At 41.2% G+C, this 21665-nt stretch overlaps 1 protein-coding gene across 3 annotated transcripts in view; it reads right to left on the bottom strand.

Moving 5' to 3' along the window:
* Positions 1–17169, bottom strand: part of SDK1 (sidekick cell adhesion molecule 1) — a 387510-nt gene extending 370341 nt beyond the window's left edge. The window contains exons 1-2 of one of the 3 annotated variants that reach the window (XM_064725525.1): positions 16994–17169; positions 15069–16440 (exon numbers count right to left, since the gene is read on the bottom strand). In XM_064725525.1, the coding sequence (XP_064581595.1) occupies positions 15069–15528 (460 nt within the window). In that variant the 5' untranslated portion in view covers positions 15529–16440; positions 16994–17169. Of the gene's footprint in view, positions 1–15068; positions 16441–16721; positions 16781–16929; positions 16949–16993 lie in introns of those variants that run through there. The other 2 variants (XM_064725524.1, XM_064725523.1) reach the window with 2 other exon arrangements.
* Between the last annotated feature and the right edge of the window lie 4496 nt (positions 17170–21665).

Below are 21665 nucleotides of genomic sequence, written 5' to 3'. Positions count from 1 at the left end.
TTTTAAAGCCCATTCAAAAAGTCTCAAAAGCTATGCTAATTGAAGACGAACAATTAAAACCATGTGTTTTCAGCATATGACCAATATGCAAATTAAAATGTTATTAAAACCAAAACTAGTGGACAATTAGCAAGATATGCTTATCGTTATGATGGTCATTAACTCTCAGAGCAGCAATAAAGCCAGAATAATATTTGTCTGCCTCCCAGAGATGTGGTTCCCTGCAAAGCTGAGGGACCAACAGGAACTTCAATGTATTCCTCACGAATTTTGTTGTGTTCCTTGTGTTGCTAATACATCATTTAGCAAACTGAATTATCAAAATAATCATAGAATCAGTGAGGTTGGAAAAGGTCTCCAAAATCATCGAGTCCAGACTGATCACAACCTTGACCAGCAGCCCATGGTGCCTTCGTTATTTCTGAGACACCCCCAGGGACAGCGGCTCCAGCACCACCCTGAGCAGCCCCTTCCAGTGAAGAAATTCCTCCTAGAACAGCAGGCCAGAGAAAACTCTGTGCTAGTTGAATATATATTCTACCTAGCAGGAAAAGTATTTGTTATACAGGAGTCTTCATAAAAAATTCCCAGAAGAAGTTTTCAAAATGCGAAAACTGACTAAAAATAACTTTCAGTTAATAATAAAAAGCACCAAAAAAAAAACCTGTAAAACTCCCTTGGATGATGAGGCCAGTTTCCCCCATATTCATTTTAAAAATCTAAGGCCCCAAGTGTCACATTTTTTATATTATTAGCACTCTATGAACTGATCAATATAATAAAGTCTCTAGCAAACTCTGATCAAACCATATTCAAAGGTTTGATTCTTCTGTCTTTATAATTCTCTTCACTTCAACTGAGAGCACTCACACAACTTTATGATGCACCACTAATAATCTGTAATAGAATTAAATGGGTACTTTCCAGGAAGTCAGCAGTACAGCTACAAGAGTATTTTTGTTGCACAGTTCTTTTAACATACTATTCATAGCTGAGAAAGTACTTTAATTTCCCTAATTAGCTGTTCAGTAATACAGAAATATGCTAATTAAAATCTATTTTTCTTCTCTTAAATTATGTCATGCTGTCAAATAGATACAAAAAAATGAATGAACGAGTGATATTTGCAATATCAATGCAATATTGACATTGTGCAAGTGCTCCACCAGCACTTGCTCCAGTCATTCTGCCTTGAATGAGTTTGCATTGTTTAATTGTTCAGAACTTAATAAACAATTCTGTAGATGATGTATGAAGAGGATATGATTTGAATAAGATCCAAGATGGTGAAATGGTGATCAAGACACTACAGAAGATGAATGATGAAGAATTCCTCTGCCATTCTGACCACAGTACTCAAACTCTTCTACCTGCAGCATTACAAACTGGAAGTGTTAAAAAGAGGGGATCCAGAAGATGGTCTGTGCTAAGTAGGTTCCGTTTTAAAATAGTTTTGGGATGTGCTGTTTTAAAGTGTAACAACACTAATCCTTGCTTGATGTGCAGGAACTTTTGGCTTCCTTGCAATCTCAAAGATTCCATGTTGATTTAGATAAACAGGTCAGACTTCCTGGCTCCAGAGGAGCTCCAGGGTGAGAGAGACAATTGCAAAGGGCTCAGGATCAGAGCAGAGCTCTGCCCTCCACAGCCCCCAGAGACCTCAGCAAGAGCCCACAGCTTCAGCCAATTCTCCTTTTGAACTTTTTTCCCTGTACCTCACAGATGTGAGATATGTGTTCTATTCTCTGCCCAGGTGGATGACATCAGGAATTTATAGATAAGAACTCAAGAAAGATCCTTCATCTTCCAGCATGGAAAAAGCCATTTATGCAGTATCTCTGTTTTCTCCCACACAGGACATCCATTCCGCTAGCCAAAGTCTCTGCACTAGCTACAAAAGAAATAAATTAACAAACAACACCAAAAAACTCAATCAAAGGCAGGGTAAAGAAAGCTCTGGGAATATGGAATGCTTGGATTTACAAGAAGAAGCTTCTTTAGGAGAAAACATGTACATAATGAAATATCATTAATTCTATCAGTGATTTTTGAAAGCATGACAACTAGAGGAAATCCTTTTCATTTATTTACTTGTATTTTTCTGGACTGTGAAGCACCTAAAAGCTGGACAACTCTAAATATTTGTGTTACTGAGAAAACATATCTTTCTTTTGGATCTAGGTAAAGGAAAGGCCAGAATTCAGAATAAACACTGCCTCCTTGAGATTAGGGGATCTACAAATCTGGAATAGCCAAGTACAGGCAAATGCAACCCACAGTTCAGTATTGCTGTTTCTGTCTGGAACATCTTCGTAAACAACTAGTAAGATTTAAGACTTGGAAAAAATATCTAATTTTATTAAATAGCTCACACATATTCAGTAGAAGATTGATGGTTATGGCTTTTACTAATTTGAGGAGTCATCACACTGCTCTGTGCAACTTGATAAGCAGCATTAGTAAAAATGTACTATATTTTTTCTACTATACATATTTACTTCATATACATATGAAGATATTAACTCATGTCTTATCTTTTCCTGGTTCAAACAAAACTTCTGTTTAAAAAACTTATTGTGGTTTTGATCATGTCAACAATCTGATTCTGGTTATTTTCTTAAACCTGTTGTACAGAGCCAGATTACAACATAAAAGAAACCAACCCAAAAAAGGAACAAAAAAACAACCATAGAACTAAAACTGAAACCGAAACATGGGACTCCTTGGCTTCATTAAGAGCTGCTATGAAACCTGTGTACCTCAAAACTCAAGTATTTATCATAAAATCCTTACATTTCAACAGACTTTTTACCTGGAAAATGTATTACTTCCATTACCAATCTGAGTGAGGGGACAGACCAATATCTCAGTTCCTGAAACCTGCTGAAAAACATCCTTTTCACACAGAATCCCCCACATTTGTTTAAGTGAAGAAAAAAAGAAAATTAGGTAAGAGTAATAGTAAGAGAACAGTTTACACATTGACACTGAAGAACGTTGTTGGAATGAATCTGTGTAACTTCAGTAACACTTATTATAAACCCCATTGTATACATTATTTCTCCTACCAAGCAGTTTTAAAACCATCCCAACACAACTGAAGCTTTTAAATGTCTAAAGGAAAATTAAGAATCTTATAACTGCAATGCAAATATTTAAAGCTTGTAACACTTCAAAACTGTTTAAATTATAAAGCACTATGCCAAAGAATGTTCCTAACATGTAATCTCTACAGAATGTAGGCTAAAATTAAAATATCTTGCTTTTATACATCACATTGTTCTATTAGCATAATTACATTTGTTATCATGTTCAGCTAACTCATACAAATGTTACCCTTCCTCTTTATATTAGTTGAGATGGCTCCTCCTACTGAAAGTGTTCACTGCAATTAACTGAACTTCTGCAAGTCATAAAGTACAAATGTGCACTATATAGGGAAAAATACAAAACCTTTCTGTGCTACATGAATATGCAATAATGCACTTCATGTGATTTCCCACACATTTAGAAACAGACTTGTAAGTGACCAGTAGTTATGAGAGACCATCCTTTAACAAGGACTCAGAGAGAAAAGGCTTCAAAGAGCTTGAAACCTGTTGCCTTTAGCTGTTTCTTCAAAGATGGTACGTCTGAGAGCTCTGAACTCTTTGTTTCTGACAGAACTGCTTCACACACAGTGATATGAAAAAGCACCACTATAATTGAAAAACCACAAGTGTTCTGCCTCTAATACGATTACATTTCACAATGCAGATTTATGAGATTCGAGATCTCCATTTAAGATCATGCCATTTCATACAGTTTCTCTGTCAATATACAAGGTACAAAATGAAAATGCATTTACAGATGCAGTCATTTGCTGGTTTGAGCTGGGGATGAGTCAATTTTCTTCACAGTGGCTGGTAGGGGGCTGTGTTTTGGATTTGTGCTGAAAAAGAAATTGTTGATAGCACAGAGATGATCTTGTTATTGCTGAGCAGCCCTTGCACAGAGTGAAGGCCTTTTGTGCTCTCACCACTCTGCCAGCGAGGAGGCTGGAGGTGCACAAGGACCTGGGATGGACACAGCCTGCACTGCTGACCCAAGGGACATCCCAGACCATCTGGTGTCATGGCTGGCATGGGAAGCTGCAGGAGGAATGGGGGATGTTTGGAATGATGGGTTTGCCTTCCCAAGCCATCATTAATCACCATTAATGAGCTCTGCTGTCCTAGGGATGGCTGAGCACCTGCCTGCTGAGAGGACAAGGTGAAGGGACACCTCGGGTTGCCTTCTGTTTGCACACACAGCTTTTGCTTTACCTGGTAAAATGTCTTTATCTCAACCCACAAGTTTTCTCACTTTTTCAATCCTCTTCTCCATCCCACTGCTGGTGGGGAAAGTGAGTGCCTTTGTGGTACTCAGTTGCCAGCTGGGCTTAAACCATAACTAGTCTTAAACACAAATCATGCCTAGAAATCTGAAATTCAGCAATATATGCATCTAAATCACAAAAATACTCTGTCTACAAAAATGAGAACAGTAAAGGAACTTCTGACCAGCATCAGAAATGGGACTTCAGAAGCCTTGAGCACACTGAAGACTTCAAAAAAACCCCCATTATATCAATCACTACAGACAGCTATTCATCTGTACAGTACATTCTACTGCCAACTTACTACATGAGTTCTGAGTAGCTGTGTCTGGTGTTCTATTTGCCTTGATGCAGCATCTAAACACTTTTTAGTGTTTAGCAGGCAAACACACATTTTTTTCAGCATGTAGCCACTTCTCCAGAATTTCGAGACAGCTGAGACTACTGGATGTCTGGAAGAGAGCTGCAAATATGCATGAAGGCAACATTTGCCTTTCACTCAGAATAGAAGATTTGACTGAATTATGAGAATGCTGTATCTGGCAACCCTAGCACTCATTTGGGAAGCTTTCCAGTCAAGGCAGTCACGTGTTTAGAACTGCACTGTAACTTTTATCTTGTCTTTTACTTATTTGCTGTCTTTTCTGAGCTTTTCATATATATATATATATAGATATCTCCCCATTGTCTTTGTCACATAAGTTCCAACAGAAGTCTTCTGGTAATGGCACAGATCTGGATGTTAATGAAATGAGTGACAACTGGGTGCACTGCACATGCCCAACACCAACACTCACTAATTGGTTACAGAAAATGTGCAATATGCCATCATTTACCAAAGCACCAATGCCTAATCACTTCACACTGCAATGAATTTCAAGCAAACATGAGTAATTAAGCCATTAGTTTTAATAAAGTGACAGCTAGCAGTTACTCCACTCTAGTGACCATTTGCACAGAAGGTGGTTTGGCTGTGGTTATAATGTCCTGCAGCTCTAAAGAAAGATTCTTAGAACATGAAGAATTCTTTCAAGAGTTGTTGTGACATGTATGAACATTTGTTCACATGTTGAGTGTCGAAATCCAAAATTACTCAGCATCTCCTTTTTTAGATACTATATGAAAACTTGGACTTCACTTGTCAATTCTATGGATGAGAACTGTCCATATCTGCCATGGCACCACTTGCAGAGCCATCTTGTCTTTTCTAAATGGCTGCTCCAGTATTTTTTATATATACTGAATTTGAACCATTTGAAAAATATTTAAAAATTAAGTTTTAGATTTGACCTTCACTTTCTTAACAGAATCAGTAAGATTTTCACTCTTTGAGTTTAAACAGGCACAACAGTTAACACTGCAGGTTTTTACTGACACCAGTACACCATAAATATGTCTTGTTCAGGTTTTGGGTAGGAGAAGACAGAGCTACATCCAGTATGTGAAAGCTGAAAATTATACTCACAAGAAACCTGAATGGCATTGACAAGGCATCATTTTAATTATGATGCATTTACATAGTGAATGTAATGTTGAATTACCAGCACTTAAAATTCTGAGTTTGACATGAGTGCCATTGACTCAGAATTCTCAACTGAAGATTCAGAAAAATATGCTTAAATATTTGACCCATTAAATTCTAATAATAAGCCATATATAATTAATTAAATCTGAATAAGATTGCTATCAACACTTGTATAGAGAAACTTGAAATGAAGATGTTAGATACTACATAAACAGCTTGAAAGAAAGTTTTCAAAATACAAATCTTGCTTTGTTATTCACTGCTGCTTCAAACTTGTGTATGAATGGGAGGTTTATCTTGAGAGTCACTTGAAATTTTTCTGTTGATGATTTCATTGAACAATAGCATCACTGCCTATCTTGTAATTGAATTAAGCTAGAGAGTCAATTGACCTATTCTCCCATTTCCCTGAAACAGAACACCTAAAAGTGAAATTTTAGCCTTGTTCTATGGATAATGAGCACTAGCATGATTAGGCTCTGTGAACAGGAAACACCTTCCCTCAGCTGACTAATTTTATGAAGTTACTATATAAAATATGTATTCTTTTCAAGAGGAGGAAAAAAACCCAAGAACAAAACACTGACCTCTCATTAGCTCTTAAAAGGTAAGAGTCTTGCACAGCAGTTCCAAGAGAGAAGACAAAACATAACCTTAAAATTGAAGTTTAAGATGAAAAGAAAGTATTCTTTCTAGTAAAAATTACAATGCACATATCTTTCTTCATTTAAGATACATCTGATGTTTTTCACAAGTGAACAGTTATGTTTGTAAAAACAACAAAAATTCTAGAGAGAAACAGGAAATTAGTTGATAGAATTCATCTTAAAACCTGGTGTTTGCAGTGGCATTAAAATGGTTTTTGATTTCAGCTACTCCATCTTCAAAAACAAATCTAATGTCTTCATGGCAATAAAAATAGCAAAAGGTGAAACACAGGAGCTACTGTTCTTCATCTCTCGCCTCTTAGACTTATCTAACATTTTAAAAAAATGCTGGGATAATCTACCATTAAACAATCTTCCTGCTCATCTGCTCTCCAGATGACAAGGCCTCCAGCACAATAAAAGCCCTGCTTAACACAATGCACGTGTCCTAGAAAAGGCCCTCTGTGCCCAGGGAGAGGATCACGGTGGGATCTGCTCCACATTGCAAGTGCAGAATCAGAGGGTTTAAGCCTCCTCCTCAGCCTGCCCCTGGCAGGAGGCATTCCTTGTACACAACAGCACGGAGGAGCACTAATCTGAGAGCAGAAGCACATTGTGTCAGCCTGAGACAAAGGGATAAAGACAACAGAGGGAAGGAAGGGTGAGACACACAGATGGATGTGCACACAAACAACAGCACTGCCTTCACCATGGCACAGCAGCATTGCCAGAGCACTATCAGCAAAGCTGCTGCAAAAGTTTTTTTATGCATCACAACATAAAACAGAAGTGCCAGTGACTTTCTCCTCAACAACAGCGACAGCAAGAAAGAAAACACAAAGGTGATAGTTTGCAAATGTTACATTCACATGACGGGTAGGATCTGGGTTTATTCAATCTCTTGACCCTGAAGGAAATAAAGCAGTCAGAAACATGAAAAGTTTGTTGTACCTCTACATACACAGATTCAAGAGGACTTAAAATTAAACTTATCAGTACACACATTTAGAAATACTGATGCAGAATTCCCTTCACCTCCACCCACACACTTCAATACTCCAGCAATGCAGTCCATGTTATGATAAATGTATTATCCTTGAACTGCAGGTATGGCACTGCACCATATATTTCTTTTCCAATAATCATATACCATTTAGTTACTTCAAAGTATTTAGTCATAAATGGCCTTTGCACTTCTTGACAGATAAGAAATAAGAAACAGGGACATTCATTCCCCAATGCACCAGCCAGACTGCAATGACAGTGTTGGAACTGAGTCTGTGCTTAACACAAATGTTAGGTGAGCAAACCGCACTAGTTCAGCAAAATAATTTTTTCTAAGTGTCTAAACATTTTAAATATTTGCACTAGTTAAATAGCTCCATTTTTTCCTTAGCACCTTCTCTTCAAAAGTAGCATTGCTACTGAGTTGATTTCCTATGAACTCAATGCCAAAACCACATATCAAAGCCACAACATTCTCAGTTAATAAATACACAAAATTTGACAAATATGAACCTGAGGATGAAAGCAGTGTCACCAGAACTTCTGGTTCTTTGTGTAATAATGAGTTACAAACTTCAATTGCAGCCTGGAATCAATGTGGGACTCTTCTGGCAACACACACTGAAGCTATGTTATCATCATTCTCTACTTTCTGGTCCAAGAGAGCAATACCCAACAAATTATTTCTTAGGTAACATGTTAGACCAAGGAGTTTATTAGGAAAAATATACGGCTTAGGGCTTAAAAGACCATAAAGTGGTTTAAAGAGACCTAAGGGACATTGATTTATCTACCAGAATCAACTTTCTCTTCAGGCTGCTGCAATAGAGCATGGAAATGAGAAAAACAGGATTAAAGAATCACATTATATGCATAAAAAGCTCTAATGCTTTATTGTTTATAAAAATGACACTTCAAAAGTTATCTGAATGGTGTGACGTAAGATTGTACAATCCAGTTCCACATCCTGCATTAAGTGCTGTTAAAGACTTCCTTTAATCAGAGTTGTTGGAGTTCACACCTCCCCTTTTTAACCCTCTGAATCTGTGCATTAGATAGAAACACTACAAAGTAATACTGGTGGAACTTGCTACTTAAGTTGCAAAGTTTCTTTTTGTCTAAGAAAAAAGTATTATTCTATCATCAGCCTACAGAATTGAGATATCAAGGGATTAAGGGGAATTTTCACATTACTGAAATTTAGCATCTCCCTTATAAACTCAGGCTGGGAAGACTCCACCCAACAGAGAGAGAAACTCACTGAAAGGAACTTTCAGAGAAAAAAAACTAAAGTTAAGTCTTCTAAACCACCTCACTTCACTATTTTCTCCCCAGAAACAGCAGCCTCAACATATTTGTAAGAAGTCAGGCTATGTACATTGCCTTGTGTTTTGTCAGAGTTGGAAAATTCTCCCCCAGCTGAAGCTGATCTTGGGAACACTGCCAGGGTCATGGCCCAGCCAGGTCCTGTCACCTTGTTTGCATTGTCCCTGATGCCTGTGTGACCCAAGTCTGTGCTGGGCCAGGGAGCTGAACAGCTGAACATTAAAAACACTCCCCTTAAAAAGCCTAGATCCAAATTTCTAATCTTAGTGAGGGTGCCATTTGTATTGCACCTCAGAGGCATTTCACTGCTAAAACACAATTAGCAACAGACCAGCGTCTATTCTAGGAATAAATTTGTTATTTTCTGTAGCAAAGCCAGAACAAAAAAAATCTGTCTTTGTAAACTAAAACTACAAATGCTCAAGATATGATACATAAGTATCACGTACATCTAGAAGTCAAGAATCTGTGCCATGAGCACATCCTACAAACCCAGTACTGTATGTTTTAAAAGCAATGAAGTTGGGATCACTTTAAAATAAAAGGCTCCTCCCCTCTCAGCCCTGTCACCCTTTGAACCTTCTGGGGCTGTGACATTCCAAAGGCCATGTCTGTTAAAGGAATTGCAAAGTCCTTTACTCCAGGGGCAGATGCAACTCCAGAAACCCCAAGTTCTTTGGGAACAGGCCTTTCCATGAAGTTACATTCTTGTTCTGCTTGAGCTCTGTGCATGGTGAAGGGTCATGTTTGAGGCACGTGCATGGAAGAGTCTTTATGCACTAGAAAATACTCACTTGATAGTCAGAAATAGAACCCAAATCTCACCAATTACTTGCTCTCCAGCTGTAATAACTGTAAGTAGTCTAATCCAATGCCATGCTATAGCTGCTAACTGTTCTTCCTCTGGTTCACACAAAAGTCTTCTTGTGCTGAATTTAAAAGATTTCAAGCAAATGAAAGATGGAGCCAAGCACTGACAAGGAAACAAAATACTGAAAAACTGAGTAGTGGGCAGCACTCAGTCTCAGTTCTGACTGTGTAGACAGGAAAAATAATAATTTAAACTTAATCATAATGTCTATGCATTAATAATTTGTATTAAAGATGCAAAGGTGCCTTACTTCTGGCATTTCATAATCTCTGCACAAATCTCAGGAAATCTGTTCTATTTCATATGATTTAACTTCAAGAAAACACAATCTTGAAAATATCAATATATCATCAATTTGTTCCTTAAAAGCTATTTAAATACATGCTATGTACGTACATATGCAGAGGGAGGAGGAAAGGCTTATTTCTGTCATGAACTCAGCAGGAACAAGATTTTGCTCTATGAGGACTCCAATTGCCTCTGGTCAGTCCACAGATTCATCACAGCACCAAGGTCCAGCTGGACCAAATAACCAGACCATCCAGAATGGGATGTTCAGGTAAAGATGTATAGAAAGTTGATAAATGCATGGAAATCTTTGGAGTCAAGAATGTGTTCCAGCCTTGTATGTGTATGGTGATAAGAACAAGACAATAAAAGAAATCCCTCTCAGCTCTACAAAAGCCCAATCCCTTCACTTCACAGATTCCTGATAACTCATTTGAGATTGTTTTTTAGTATTTCTAAGTTTAAGCAATCTTTAAAATATTGGACAACATTTGCCTTCATTATTCAAAATACATGACTACGCACAGAAATGGCAGAACCTTCCAGAACAAGTTTTCAAGGACACAGATTTGCCTTCTGTTCTTCTTAAGTGAGGTGAAAGCCACAGAGCAGAGCTACCACAGCCTCTCTCCACACCCAGGCCATTCCTGCTCTGAGCATCTCCTGGCAGTGCATGAACACAATGATAATAAACACCCATTACTTATGGTCTCCCTTCAGCTCTAACAGGACCATTACACTGCACTCTCAAGGAACCATCTGAAACTCTGCACTTGGAATGTTAATATTATGGGTTAATATTATGGGCTCACAGCTCTTTGAACTTGCTGTAAGAAGTCTTAAGAACAGGTACTTTTCCAGCAAAACATAAACATATAAAGCAAACCAGGAGTTACCACAGCAGAGAGAGTGAGAAGTCGCATGATCTGGCCACAGAAAATGCCAACGATCTCCACCCCACTTCTATTTAGACTGGATCTACTCCTCCAAATCAATTGCTTAATTATTATAATTATATACACAAAAAAGCCAACTGCTTAAAACTAGCACATACTTAAAATGTTCTTCTAAAGAAAAGAAACACAAAAGGCAAACCCTATAAAAAATCTTTAGTTTCCAATAAAGAGTAACAGAGTCTTTTGGAATTAGAAATGGTTCCTTCTACATTTAATTCATAATCTTTTTCACTCTCCAGTAGGTATTGCCCTAACATTTTCCCATCTCTCCATCTTCCTAACAACCAAATACTCTATATGCAAGTTGTTTATCATCTCTGCACCTAATGCAATTTGAAATTTGCTTGAAAAGGCTTCTTACACTCACCATATTTATAATACACCAGATCAAATATTTGAATTAAGGAAGTTGGGCCCCAGAAACATTTTCATCTATCTACTGGGTCATGGCTTCTTTCAAAGCATAATGCACATCAATATCACCTTAAATGTACATTCAGGTATTTGTAGAATTCTGAATACAGATTTGATTAGGTAGCATAAAAAGATTACGGTTCCATTGCCATAAAACTAAGAAAAATCAGACAAGCTTCTCTTTCTTAATATTTAAAGATACCAGGCTTCTGCTGGAGAAGCTTAAAGCTTTGCTCTGCTTTTATCTATTTTAAAATCTTTCTGAACAACAGCTATCAATCCAAAGAAATATATTTTCAAAGTATTCTTTCATTCCTCAACAAAAGATAGACATTGGGAAGGCACTTAAATCCATTCAGATGCATGTAGAGTAGCCTCTAGCAACTTCCAACCTATTTTAAATAAGCAGAATTTTTCTATTTCCATACAAATATTCCAGTAGTTTCGTCAACATTTTGTACCTCAGTAGGCATCCATGTTTGTTAATCTCATACATAAGGAATAAATTCCAAAGCTGCAGGAGCTCTGTGTATTCCCAGGACTCTGCCCAGGCATGCAGACCCCTGAGCCAGACTCTGCAGGAGGATGTTCCTCCAAGAGCAGCAGGCAGCCACTGGGGCCAAATGATTCACTCCTACCACCACCTCACAAAGTCTAATTTGATAATTATAGTGATTATCAATTAGCATCTCATCACTGTTTGATGACACACGATGACTTGAGGCTAACTAGCATCTCAGCTAACTAACTGCATCATTTAATAAAAATGCCATGAAAAGAGGGCTGGTGGCAGAGGCCAGCAGGCAGAGAGAGCTGAGCAAACAAAGGAATGTGCAACAGTTTGGGGACTCTTACAGGTTAATTCTTCTGAGCTGGGCCAGTGCAGACACACCCCAAGTGTGAGGGGGCCCTGTGCAGAGCCCTGGCCCTCACAGGAGTGGGAGCTCCATTCCCAGCCTGGGACAAGCCACAGCCTTTGTCTTCTGTACCCTGAAAGTCACTCCCACCATGCACAACAACACTGAGGTTCAAAGAGAATCCTTCATTACTCAGGACAACAACCCAATGGACATTTTAGACTCATTAAACACACTTTAAAAAGGAAAAAGAAAGCAGATAAATTTTATATTGAAATATGTAATGCAACTATCAGAAGACAGAACAGCTGAAGACCTAAGCACAAAATGAATTTACAAGTGGTTTTGTCTACAGTTCACCATGAGATCAGCTTTCACATGGATGATCATTCAAGTTTAGAGAATACTCAGCCAACCTGTTGCAGCTGAAACTCATTTCTTCTGTTCACCTTGAAGTATAAGATACTTGATCTCAACAACTTTACCTGATCTGTTTCCTAGGAATGAAGAACCTGCATTTCAGTATGCCTGAAATACTTCTTATGTCTTTAATGCTGGAATAGTTATTATGGAAACATTAGCTGGTTATAGCATTGTATTATGATTCATTCAGGAGAGCCATGGCCCATATATTTAGAATGTTCATTTTTTAATCTTAAAAAAAGATTGAAGTCATGTAATTCTCTCATGCATATGACCACATCATTCCATTAGAAACTTCTGTGGCTGTAGCAGAATTTCCATTTTCATGAAGGACTTTTATATTGTCATCTTCTAAAGTAAACTTTTGCATAAAAATGATGAATGTCTTAGGATCCATTAGAATTCAGAGTGCAAAAAGAACCGTAAGTTATAAATTAATACAAATTTTGTGAAATTCCAATAAAAGCCTTCTACATCAAGACCTCCACACTGGTTTTTGTGTCAAATTATTCTTAAAAGGACTAACTAATCTTCAGCATTATATAAAAATTACAATGTATTTTGTTTCAGTATTACATAATTGTTTTATCTTTCATTGTTTCATGCCTTCTACACTTCATAGCTTTATCTGCCCCAATATTTTTCATAAATAATATATCTTATTCTCTTCCCTTCCCCTCCCTGCCTTAAGTACTCTTAGTTACTTAAAACTAACTTTGTGTAAGGACTTTTTTGGGGGATTGTTTGTATACACTACAGAACTCCCTGAGATCTACAGTACCTGAAATTGACACTACTGCAAATGCTGAGTAATCTGGAATAAGCAATTCTATGTGCTTTGTGCTAACAAAAGTTTCAATTCACTTTTAATTCAGTAAGGTGGCTAGTTTACTACTAACCATAGAAAAACTAGCACCTAAAGTGATTCCTGAATCCCTGGCACCTAAAACTACCTTTTATGATTTTTTTAAAATTATTTTTAATGTAAGCAGCAAGAATCATCAGCATTTATCTGCCAACATGAAGCATCATATTGGCACCTATCAACAACAACTACCAAAAGAAAAAAAGCAAAAAGTGACGTGAATTTTAATTTGCAGAGATAATTATGTCAGGTATGGCTTGTTTCAGGATAACAATACCCTGTTAGGGCTTGCAGGCCTCAGCAGAAGTAATTTGGGAATAGCAGTGACAGCATAAACAAAGCATTGAGAAAGGTTTATGAGGGTGGAGTCCATATAAAACACTGGATTAAATCTCTTCTGTATCCTGCGGCTCCAAACTTTCTGAGGATGCAGCAGTAAACCCAGAGCAGACAAACTACAGCAGACTTGGCTTCCAACTCCTCTTCCTCAACACACGAGCCCCATCCACTTATTACAACTGAATGCACTGTTGTTCCCTGTGAAATACTTGAAAACAAAGAGCTAAACCACAAAGACTATTCCCCTTCATGGAGTATTAACTTCCGCTTTAATAACTAACTCCTGGTCCCACACGATACAGTTCTGCATTGTCCAGCACACCCCACTTCAGCCAGACAATGCACACAGCAATAAAACTCAACCCAGCAAAGAAAGTGAAAGCTGCGTTTGTTCAGCGTGTTATTTGGCGCAGCCAACTGTAATGCTTCTGCCTGCCATTTATTGTTTACTCTGTCAAAGGATTATTAAGAATTAAGCTACATTTGGCAATTTTCTGAGAAGGGAATTTACATGCAAAGTGACTGACACTTGGTATTTAAAGTCTATTGGTCGACTCTGACCCTTCGTTTACAAGTGACTCATTTGACTGCAAGGATCTCTGATGTGGAAATGCTCAGATACGAATCAATTGCAGTTTTTGTCTCGGGTAAATGTTACTTGGCAATCCAAAAGAAATGAACAATGCTGAGACCGAGGCTCACATAGAATAGTGCTCATATGTTTAAAGAATTCCTTTTACATGCCTGGTTTAGTTCTAGTCGGAGGATTTATGACTCCCCTTCTCCTAATAACTTATCTCAGAGCACAGTGGTTTTAAACACACACACACAGACACAGAGACACACACACACAAAACCAGCAGTTAACTCTTTTGCTGCCTGAAAGAACAGCACGGATGCATTTAAGTACATTTAAAAAGCAGGACTGTGATTCTCCGTGGGAGGTTGGGATAGGATAAGGATAGGACTAGAAAGGGAGAGAAACATGAAGGTACAGTTTGCAAATCCCTGCTCCATAAAGAAACGATTGTGTGTAAGAAACGACCATTCCTACATGAATCAGCTCAGTGCGAATTCTGCAGTTTATCTCTGATAAGGATAAAAGTAAAAGGGTTTCTCTGTACCCGAGCAAGATTCCCTTGCTCTCAGAAGGCAGATGCAGCATTTCTATAAACAAAAATGTCTCTAGCCCTACCTTGTGCCAGTGCTTGCAACATGTGGAGCTGAAGCAACAGAAACGCCCACCATCCCCGACAGAAGATGAAACAGAAGTTTAACTTTATCATCATTCCGCCTCGCCTGCTATTCCTTCGGGCAATAATTTCGCGATCCACCTTTCTTTCAACCGGTATTGCCTCACTGATGCCCATCCGATCCGACTGGCTGCCACTCCTGGCAGCGCTTTGGTCATCGCTCATTCCGCACCCGCGGGCCGGGCTCTCTGAGGAGGGTCGGGAGCCCGTGCCCCGCGCTTTGGGGGGAAGCGAAGCCCCCACTTGCCAGGATCGGCGGGCTCTTTGATTTGTGCTCGCTCCGCCTGCAAGCCGGGAGCAGCGCTCCGTGTGCCTCCCGCTATGACAGTCGCCACCTAAGTCAATGTTTCTTGTGGAGGTATTGATTGCACCAAAACAACCAGTCAGAAATGTGAAACACATGTTTCTCTGCACTGTCACATCCGATGCTTTCAGCAGAGAGCGAGTAAGTTCATTGGGCGTCAGTATTTCAGTAAATCCGGATCCTTCAGCACATCGCAAACAGGAACACGGAGAAACTGATCCATCTTAGCAGCCACCAGCAGACAATCCAAAGAGAACCTTTTATACCGCAACAGTGATGGAAACTGTTACCCCCGTCATTTTAGTGGAGCGTGGTGAGTTCTCCAGCATGTGTCCCATTCTCCTGTACAAACCCTCCGATGGAAGTGTTAAAAATTCTCGCAGAAGGGGGGGGGAAAAGCGACAAGGAAAAAAAAAAAAACTAATTGAAAGTATCTCGTTATTCCTTGCGCTAAGGATTTATTTCAGACAATTTCAAGATTAGCCATGCAGACAGGGTAGTCTCCTGATATCCTCGCAAAGCTCTGCATAGTTTATATTAATCCGATTTTCCTTGGAATACAAATCTCTACCGTCAATAGAAGGGTTTGAAGGGTCCTCGAGCAGGTAAATCGAGCAGCTCCGGCTGTGATTCCAGCTCGCTGTGCAGTCAGTCAGCCACAGGCCGGTGCCGGTGTCACTTGAACTCCTCACGTTCAGCCGGAGGTAGGGAAAACCTCAGTTGATCCTGTCTCCCTCCTCGAAGGCTGGTGCCGATCCCTTCCTTGCAGGGAGACCACGACAAAAATCACCTCTAACAGAGAAAGCGCTCTTTCTCTGGCCGGTTGTGGACGCAGTGAGGAAGCAAACCCTCAGCTGGACAGTGTCCGGGGTGGGGGGAGCGAAAATCTCCCGAAACAAACAGCAACAAGGTGAAATCCTCCCAGCTCTGCTGAGCCGGGCTCCTGCTCTCCGCGCTGATGCAGCCCAGGGATCCCGGTCCTTCCTCCGAGCGTCTCTCCCTCACAGGCGCTGTAAACACAAGGGGGAAAGCGCGATCACAACAGCGGCAGCGGCGGCAATAAAACCCAACCGAAAAAAAAAAAAAAAAAAAAAAAAGAGAAGGGAAAGGGAAAGCAAGCGCTGGAGGTTTTATATTTGAACAAAGCATCGGGGTATTGTTTCAGTCCCGCCTTCCGTGAAGGGAAAACTTTCGTGGGAGATTCCCTCCCCCCCTTGTTAAAAGAAAGAAAGGATAGGAGTAGTTATAAAAGAAGTGCACCGAGGATAAAGGCGAGTTAAAAACAAAGCACCTAAGCGCGAAGTTGATCAAACACGAGCCCCGCCAGCTCGCCCCCGCCCCCGAGAGCCGCCTCAACTTTTCTCACCGCCTGAGGCGGCGGCGCGGCGCGACCCTGCCCGCGCCCCCCGCCATCCCCCCGCGCCCACCTCGGCGTCCCCGCCCCGCGTCCCGGCTCCCCCTCAGCTCCCTCCGAACCGGCAGCGGCGCTGCTGGCTCACCTCCCGGCTCCCCGCACGGCTCTCCCGCCCACAGCGCCTCAGCCCACCTTCCCCTGACCTACACCTCACTAGCGGGGCCGTGTCTGGGCTGGGAAGGGCGGGGGGGGCGCATCCTGCGCGGGGCTGAAGGGATGCGTGTGCGTGTTTGTTTATCTATACGCGTGTGTATCTGTACGCGTGTGCCACTGCCGGGACTGGGCGGTGCGGGGCCGGGGGGGTATTTCAGTGCAGGTTCCGCAGCGGCGGGAGGGGGGACACAGCACCGCCATCCCCTTCCCCTCACGCCGCCGGCGCAGCGGGACCTGCGCTCCCTCCGGCCGGGGCGCTCATTGGGCGGCAGAGCGGGGCGGGCGGCGCGCGCGCGCAAGGGGCCGCTCGCGCAAGGGACCGCGCGCGCAAGGGGCCGCGCGCGCCCGCGCAAAGGCGCGAGCGGGGCTGTGCCTCGCGCCCCCCTTTGCCCCCTCCACACCCCGCGGCGCGCGCCGGCCCTGAGGGGACACGGCCCGCGATCCCCGCCGTTTGTTTCCGTCCCCATCCCCGTCCCCGCGGTCCCGGCGGGGCGCTCCGCCGCCGCGTCCCCGCGCTAACAGCGCCCCCTATGCCCGCGCGGCGGTGCCGCGGGCGGGGACACGCCGGGCCCGCCCGGACAGGCCGGGCCGCCGCCGCCTCATCCCGGGCGCGCCCCGCGGCGGCCGCGCTTCCCGTGCGCCGGAGGGCGAGGAGCTGGAATGTGGTGACCGAGCCAAGGGAGCCCCGAGGTGCGAGTTAACCCCGTCCCTGCGCTGTGCGGTGCTGCCCCGTGGAGGGCAGCGAGGGTGCAGGTTGGCAGAGCCAAAGTTTGAGATTGGCTTCTGCTCCTTCTGCCTTTTTGAGAGGCCGTGTGTGATGATGGAGCCGTGCGGCAAACACTGTGTATTATCACATCAAACACAAGGTCATTTTCCCCTTTTCTTAACGGTGTGATGGGTGTCTGACAGGTGTGTTACCCAAGAAAACACCTTTTTCTCAAGCCTGTGTTATTTTACAGCATACAAGAAGGTAAAGCAGCTTCACAGTTTGCACCCCAGCACAGGGGAACACTTTCCTGGTTCCCTGGCAGTGTCTCCTGTGCCCAACACAGGCCCTCAGCTGCCTCCCTATCCAAGCCATTCCATCCATCAGCATCCAGAGCTGCAGGGCAGCTTTTCCTCCTGACCCTCCCTTTGTATCTCCCAGGTACATCTGTCTGCCAGATTCCCTCCTACGCCAGTTCCTGCTGCTTCTAGTATCCAACAGGTTATTAAGTTTTATGACATCTCTTGTCTGCCCACCCTTTATCCCTCTCTGTGCCAGCTTGTTCCTGTGTTCAAGTTGCTGTACTCAAATTCTCCTTATTGTGGCACCTTTTCCTGGTATGAGATATGAGATGTATTCACCAGCCGCCTCTTCCTTGTGGTAAATAGAGTGAAAATAGCGATTCTGTTGTGCCTGTCACGTCACACTTTCCTTTTTTTGTGCGTAGACCACATTAATAATTATCTACACATATCAGGACTTGGTGCTTATGATTTTCCCTGCAATGCGTCCGCTTTGAGAACAATGCAAACTGAGCCCAGATTGTGTTCAGAACTGACCTCAAGGAAGTAACAATCTGTTTGTAACTCCCATTGCACCATTAACAGTAGTTATTTTACTGCAGCGTGAAAAAAACTCTCATTTTCTTTAACCAGTAATTTTGGGTGGGACTGATTTGCCTTAACTGGAAATGGAAAATATATTTAATTGTGTGTTGGGCAGTTTTGTTTTGGTATTTTTTTAAGCACTGTTAACAAAGGAACATAGGGCTGCTCACGGAAATTTCAGTTTAAGATTTCAAATTCAGTTTGATATCTAAAAAAGTCCTCAGTGCTTCCTCGCAAGTTCTAAGGGAGGCAGTTTGCAGTGGTTATGAGAGTGCTGTGAAAAGTCTGCTGGAAGAATCATTGTCAGACTGTTGAAACCAAGGTGCTGCAAAGGAGAAGTGCTCATTTCTGTAACGTTGCTCAATTTCAGTGGAAGTTTGTTTCACTTTGAAATTGACGTGTTTTCCTTGTAGCCCTTTAAATCTGTTCAGCATGCAAACATGAGCATCGGAAGGTAATCTACAAACATAAACACAGGAAAGTAACCTATTTTCATCACTCAGGCCTTGCTTTCTTATTTAAATATGATGTCGTTCATATTTGACATTTTGGGTGAAATGTTTGCAGTTTGTTCTTTCATTTTTAACAATGAGCACGTTTAAGAGGACAATATTCATGGTTGGGTTTTTTTTCTATTTACCTTAGTTACTGTAAATGTACTTAACAGTGTTCATATCTGAAAAAATTATCTGAAATTTTGTTATCTAGATTAGTGAAAGATTTTTACCACTTCTCCCTCCTGCATGCATGTAACAGTTAAACATACAGCAGAATACTGGTAGGAGAACAGCTCGCCCACCTGAAAAAGCACAAACAACAAATCTGACGGTCATAAAGACAGAAAAAAGCACGGGATGAGTTTTCAGGAATTTTAAAATTAAACCCAGAAACGAAGCAATGTAGTTAGTTTTATTTAAAGGTGGGGAAACAAGAAGGTTTAAAGTCTTTTTTATCGATGACGGTTGTATTTTTGAAATGAGGTGTAAATGCGGTGAGATAATGAGACAAAAGAGAAAGGAAGAAAAGGCTCCACTACCAAAGAGAGGCCATTTAAGGAAAGGCAGCCTTCTAGCCAAGAAAGTGAAATCATGGAATTACTTCCACTGGAAAATCTCACCAATGTTTTTTTACAATCTTCTAATCTTCTTTTATATCTTCTGGGGTACAGTTTATTGACTCTTTAGCATTTGGAATTAGCTAATGTCCTACAGATGGAGCGTTCTTATATGCAAATAATTTTATATGATTTTAAAGTTTTGCTTGTTTGCTGAGGGGTTTGTTCGATTTTTTTGTTTGTTTGTTTGTTTTTGAGCACCGCAGCAGGTTCTTGGGACCTGCTGGATCTCCTCATGCAGTCTCTGCTTCTCTCAGTCATTGGTGGGTGGTACCCAGCTGGGATCTAGATTATGGCAGACGTGATGGTTTTTAGCCAGGTAATTGCTGTGGTTTGTTTGGCTGGTTTAGTCCTGTCAGCCAAATAATTATACTGCGTCCTCTAATATCTATTAAAAAAAAATCAGTGATTTTTTATGTGATATTTCTCGACAGCACACTTTTTTTGTTGATGACTTATTTTGCCTGGAAAATTTAACTGGTAAAGCAAAAGTCTGTACCAAAACCTTTGAAAAATAAATGGAGAGCTATATGAACACCATGACAGGCAAAATAAAAGTTGATATTCTAGTAAGGTCTTCCTCATAAGTAATGTAGAACAATTACTGTTTTTAATTCCTTGGATAGAAGGTATGGATCTTGTTGGTACCCTGAAAACTGTTCCATGGGTTGTTCCTACACTTCCATTTTCCTTCATTCAAAAGCTTAAAGTGAAAATTTCAGGACAAGCAATTTTATTGACTACCACATGATAGTCCCAGAGGGTTTTTATACTGCCTTTCCTTTTCTCCCAAGAGGGACAGTGCTTTAGAAAACAATGACTTTGCAAGTAGAAAGTAACTTTCTTTCAAATGGGAAGGTTTCTCAGCATATTAAATCAACCTGAATTCAATGAACTTTTGGGAGGGGGCTAAAACCTTCCCTAGCAAGGGTGTATTCCCGAGGGACACTAGCCAGCTGCTCTGCTTTTATCAAGTAAATATGCTTCTACGTCAATAAAAAACATTGGAAGAGAAGGAAAAAGTCTCCCATTATGTGTTGGAAGTCTCAGGGGAGACATTAGGCAATGACTTCACCACCCTTCTGGAAGTATCTCCTGCAGCAAACACTGTTGCAAGAGCAAGAATAACTCCCATTAAGTTTTACTGGCCTTAAATAACTTAATATGGTGTCGGTTTATAAAGCCCCCAAACAAACAGAATGACGAATTTTTGTTTTCTCCATGTGGTTTGAATTTACATAAAAGAAATTAGAATTAGATTTATGTACCTCTTACGTCTGATTTTAAATTCAGAAATGCGAGCAAATTCAGAGTTAAATTCCTTTGCTTGCTGCTTAATATGATTGTGCTCAGGAGTGTGGGAACAGGCGAGGTGCAGTTCTAAGGCACAGCTGTAGAAGTTGAGGGCAGAATGAATATATTGAAATGTTTCATGGCTTTTATGAGCCTGAGAAGGATCCTGCTAGAGCTGTAGCACGTCTGTATTCATGCTGAAATCCAGTGAAGCTGATGGAAGCAATGCGTGTGCCGTCAGGACAAGGAGCTCACGTGGCTTCTGAATTATCCCACCTCCTGTATTATCCCAAGGTAACGATAGGCTTTCTCATTTAGCCATCAGAAGAAATTCACAATGACCCAGCCACGTTGCCCTGCTGTGTTTTATGGAGTAGAGAGTTAGCGAAGTAACATAAAGGATCAAGACAACAGGTCCTGCGTTTTTGAAATGTAGACGTTTGAAAACATTCTCAGAGCCTCCCAGAGGAAGTCTACAGGGGCTCTAATGATTCTACTCCAGACGAGTTGGGCTAGAATGGAGAGAGAGATCTTCTCTTAAGAAGTCTGTGCCTTCAAACACCGGCGGGTCTGGCCACCCAGCCATGGGATCGCCCTTTCATGGTTCTGATGATGCCCCAGGCACGAGTGACCTGAGCGCTTTGAGAATTGTCTGAAATTGCCCATAA

The sequence above is a fragment of the Zonotrichia leucophrys genome, chromosome 14 (genome assembly GCF_028769735.1).
Source record: "Zonotrichia leucophrys gambelii isolate GWCS_2022_RI chromosome 14, RI_Zleu_2.0, whole genome shotgun sequence".
Lineage (NCBI taxonomy): Eukaryota > Metazoa > Chordata > Aves > Passeriformes > Passerellidae > Zonotrichia > Zonotrichia leucophrys.
The sequence above is the reverse complement of the archived record's forward strand: the minus strand, read 5'-3'. Positions and strand labels throughout refer to the sequence as shown.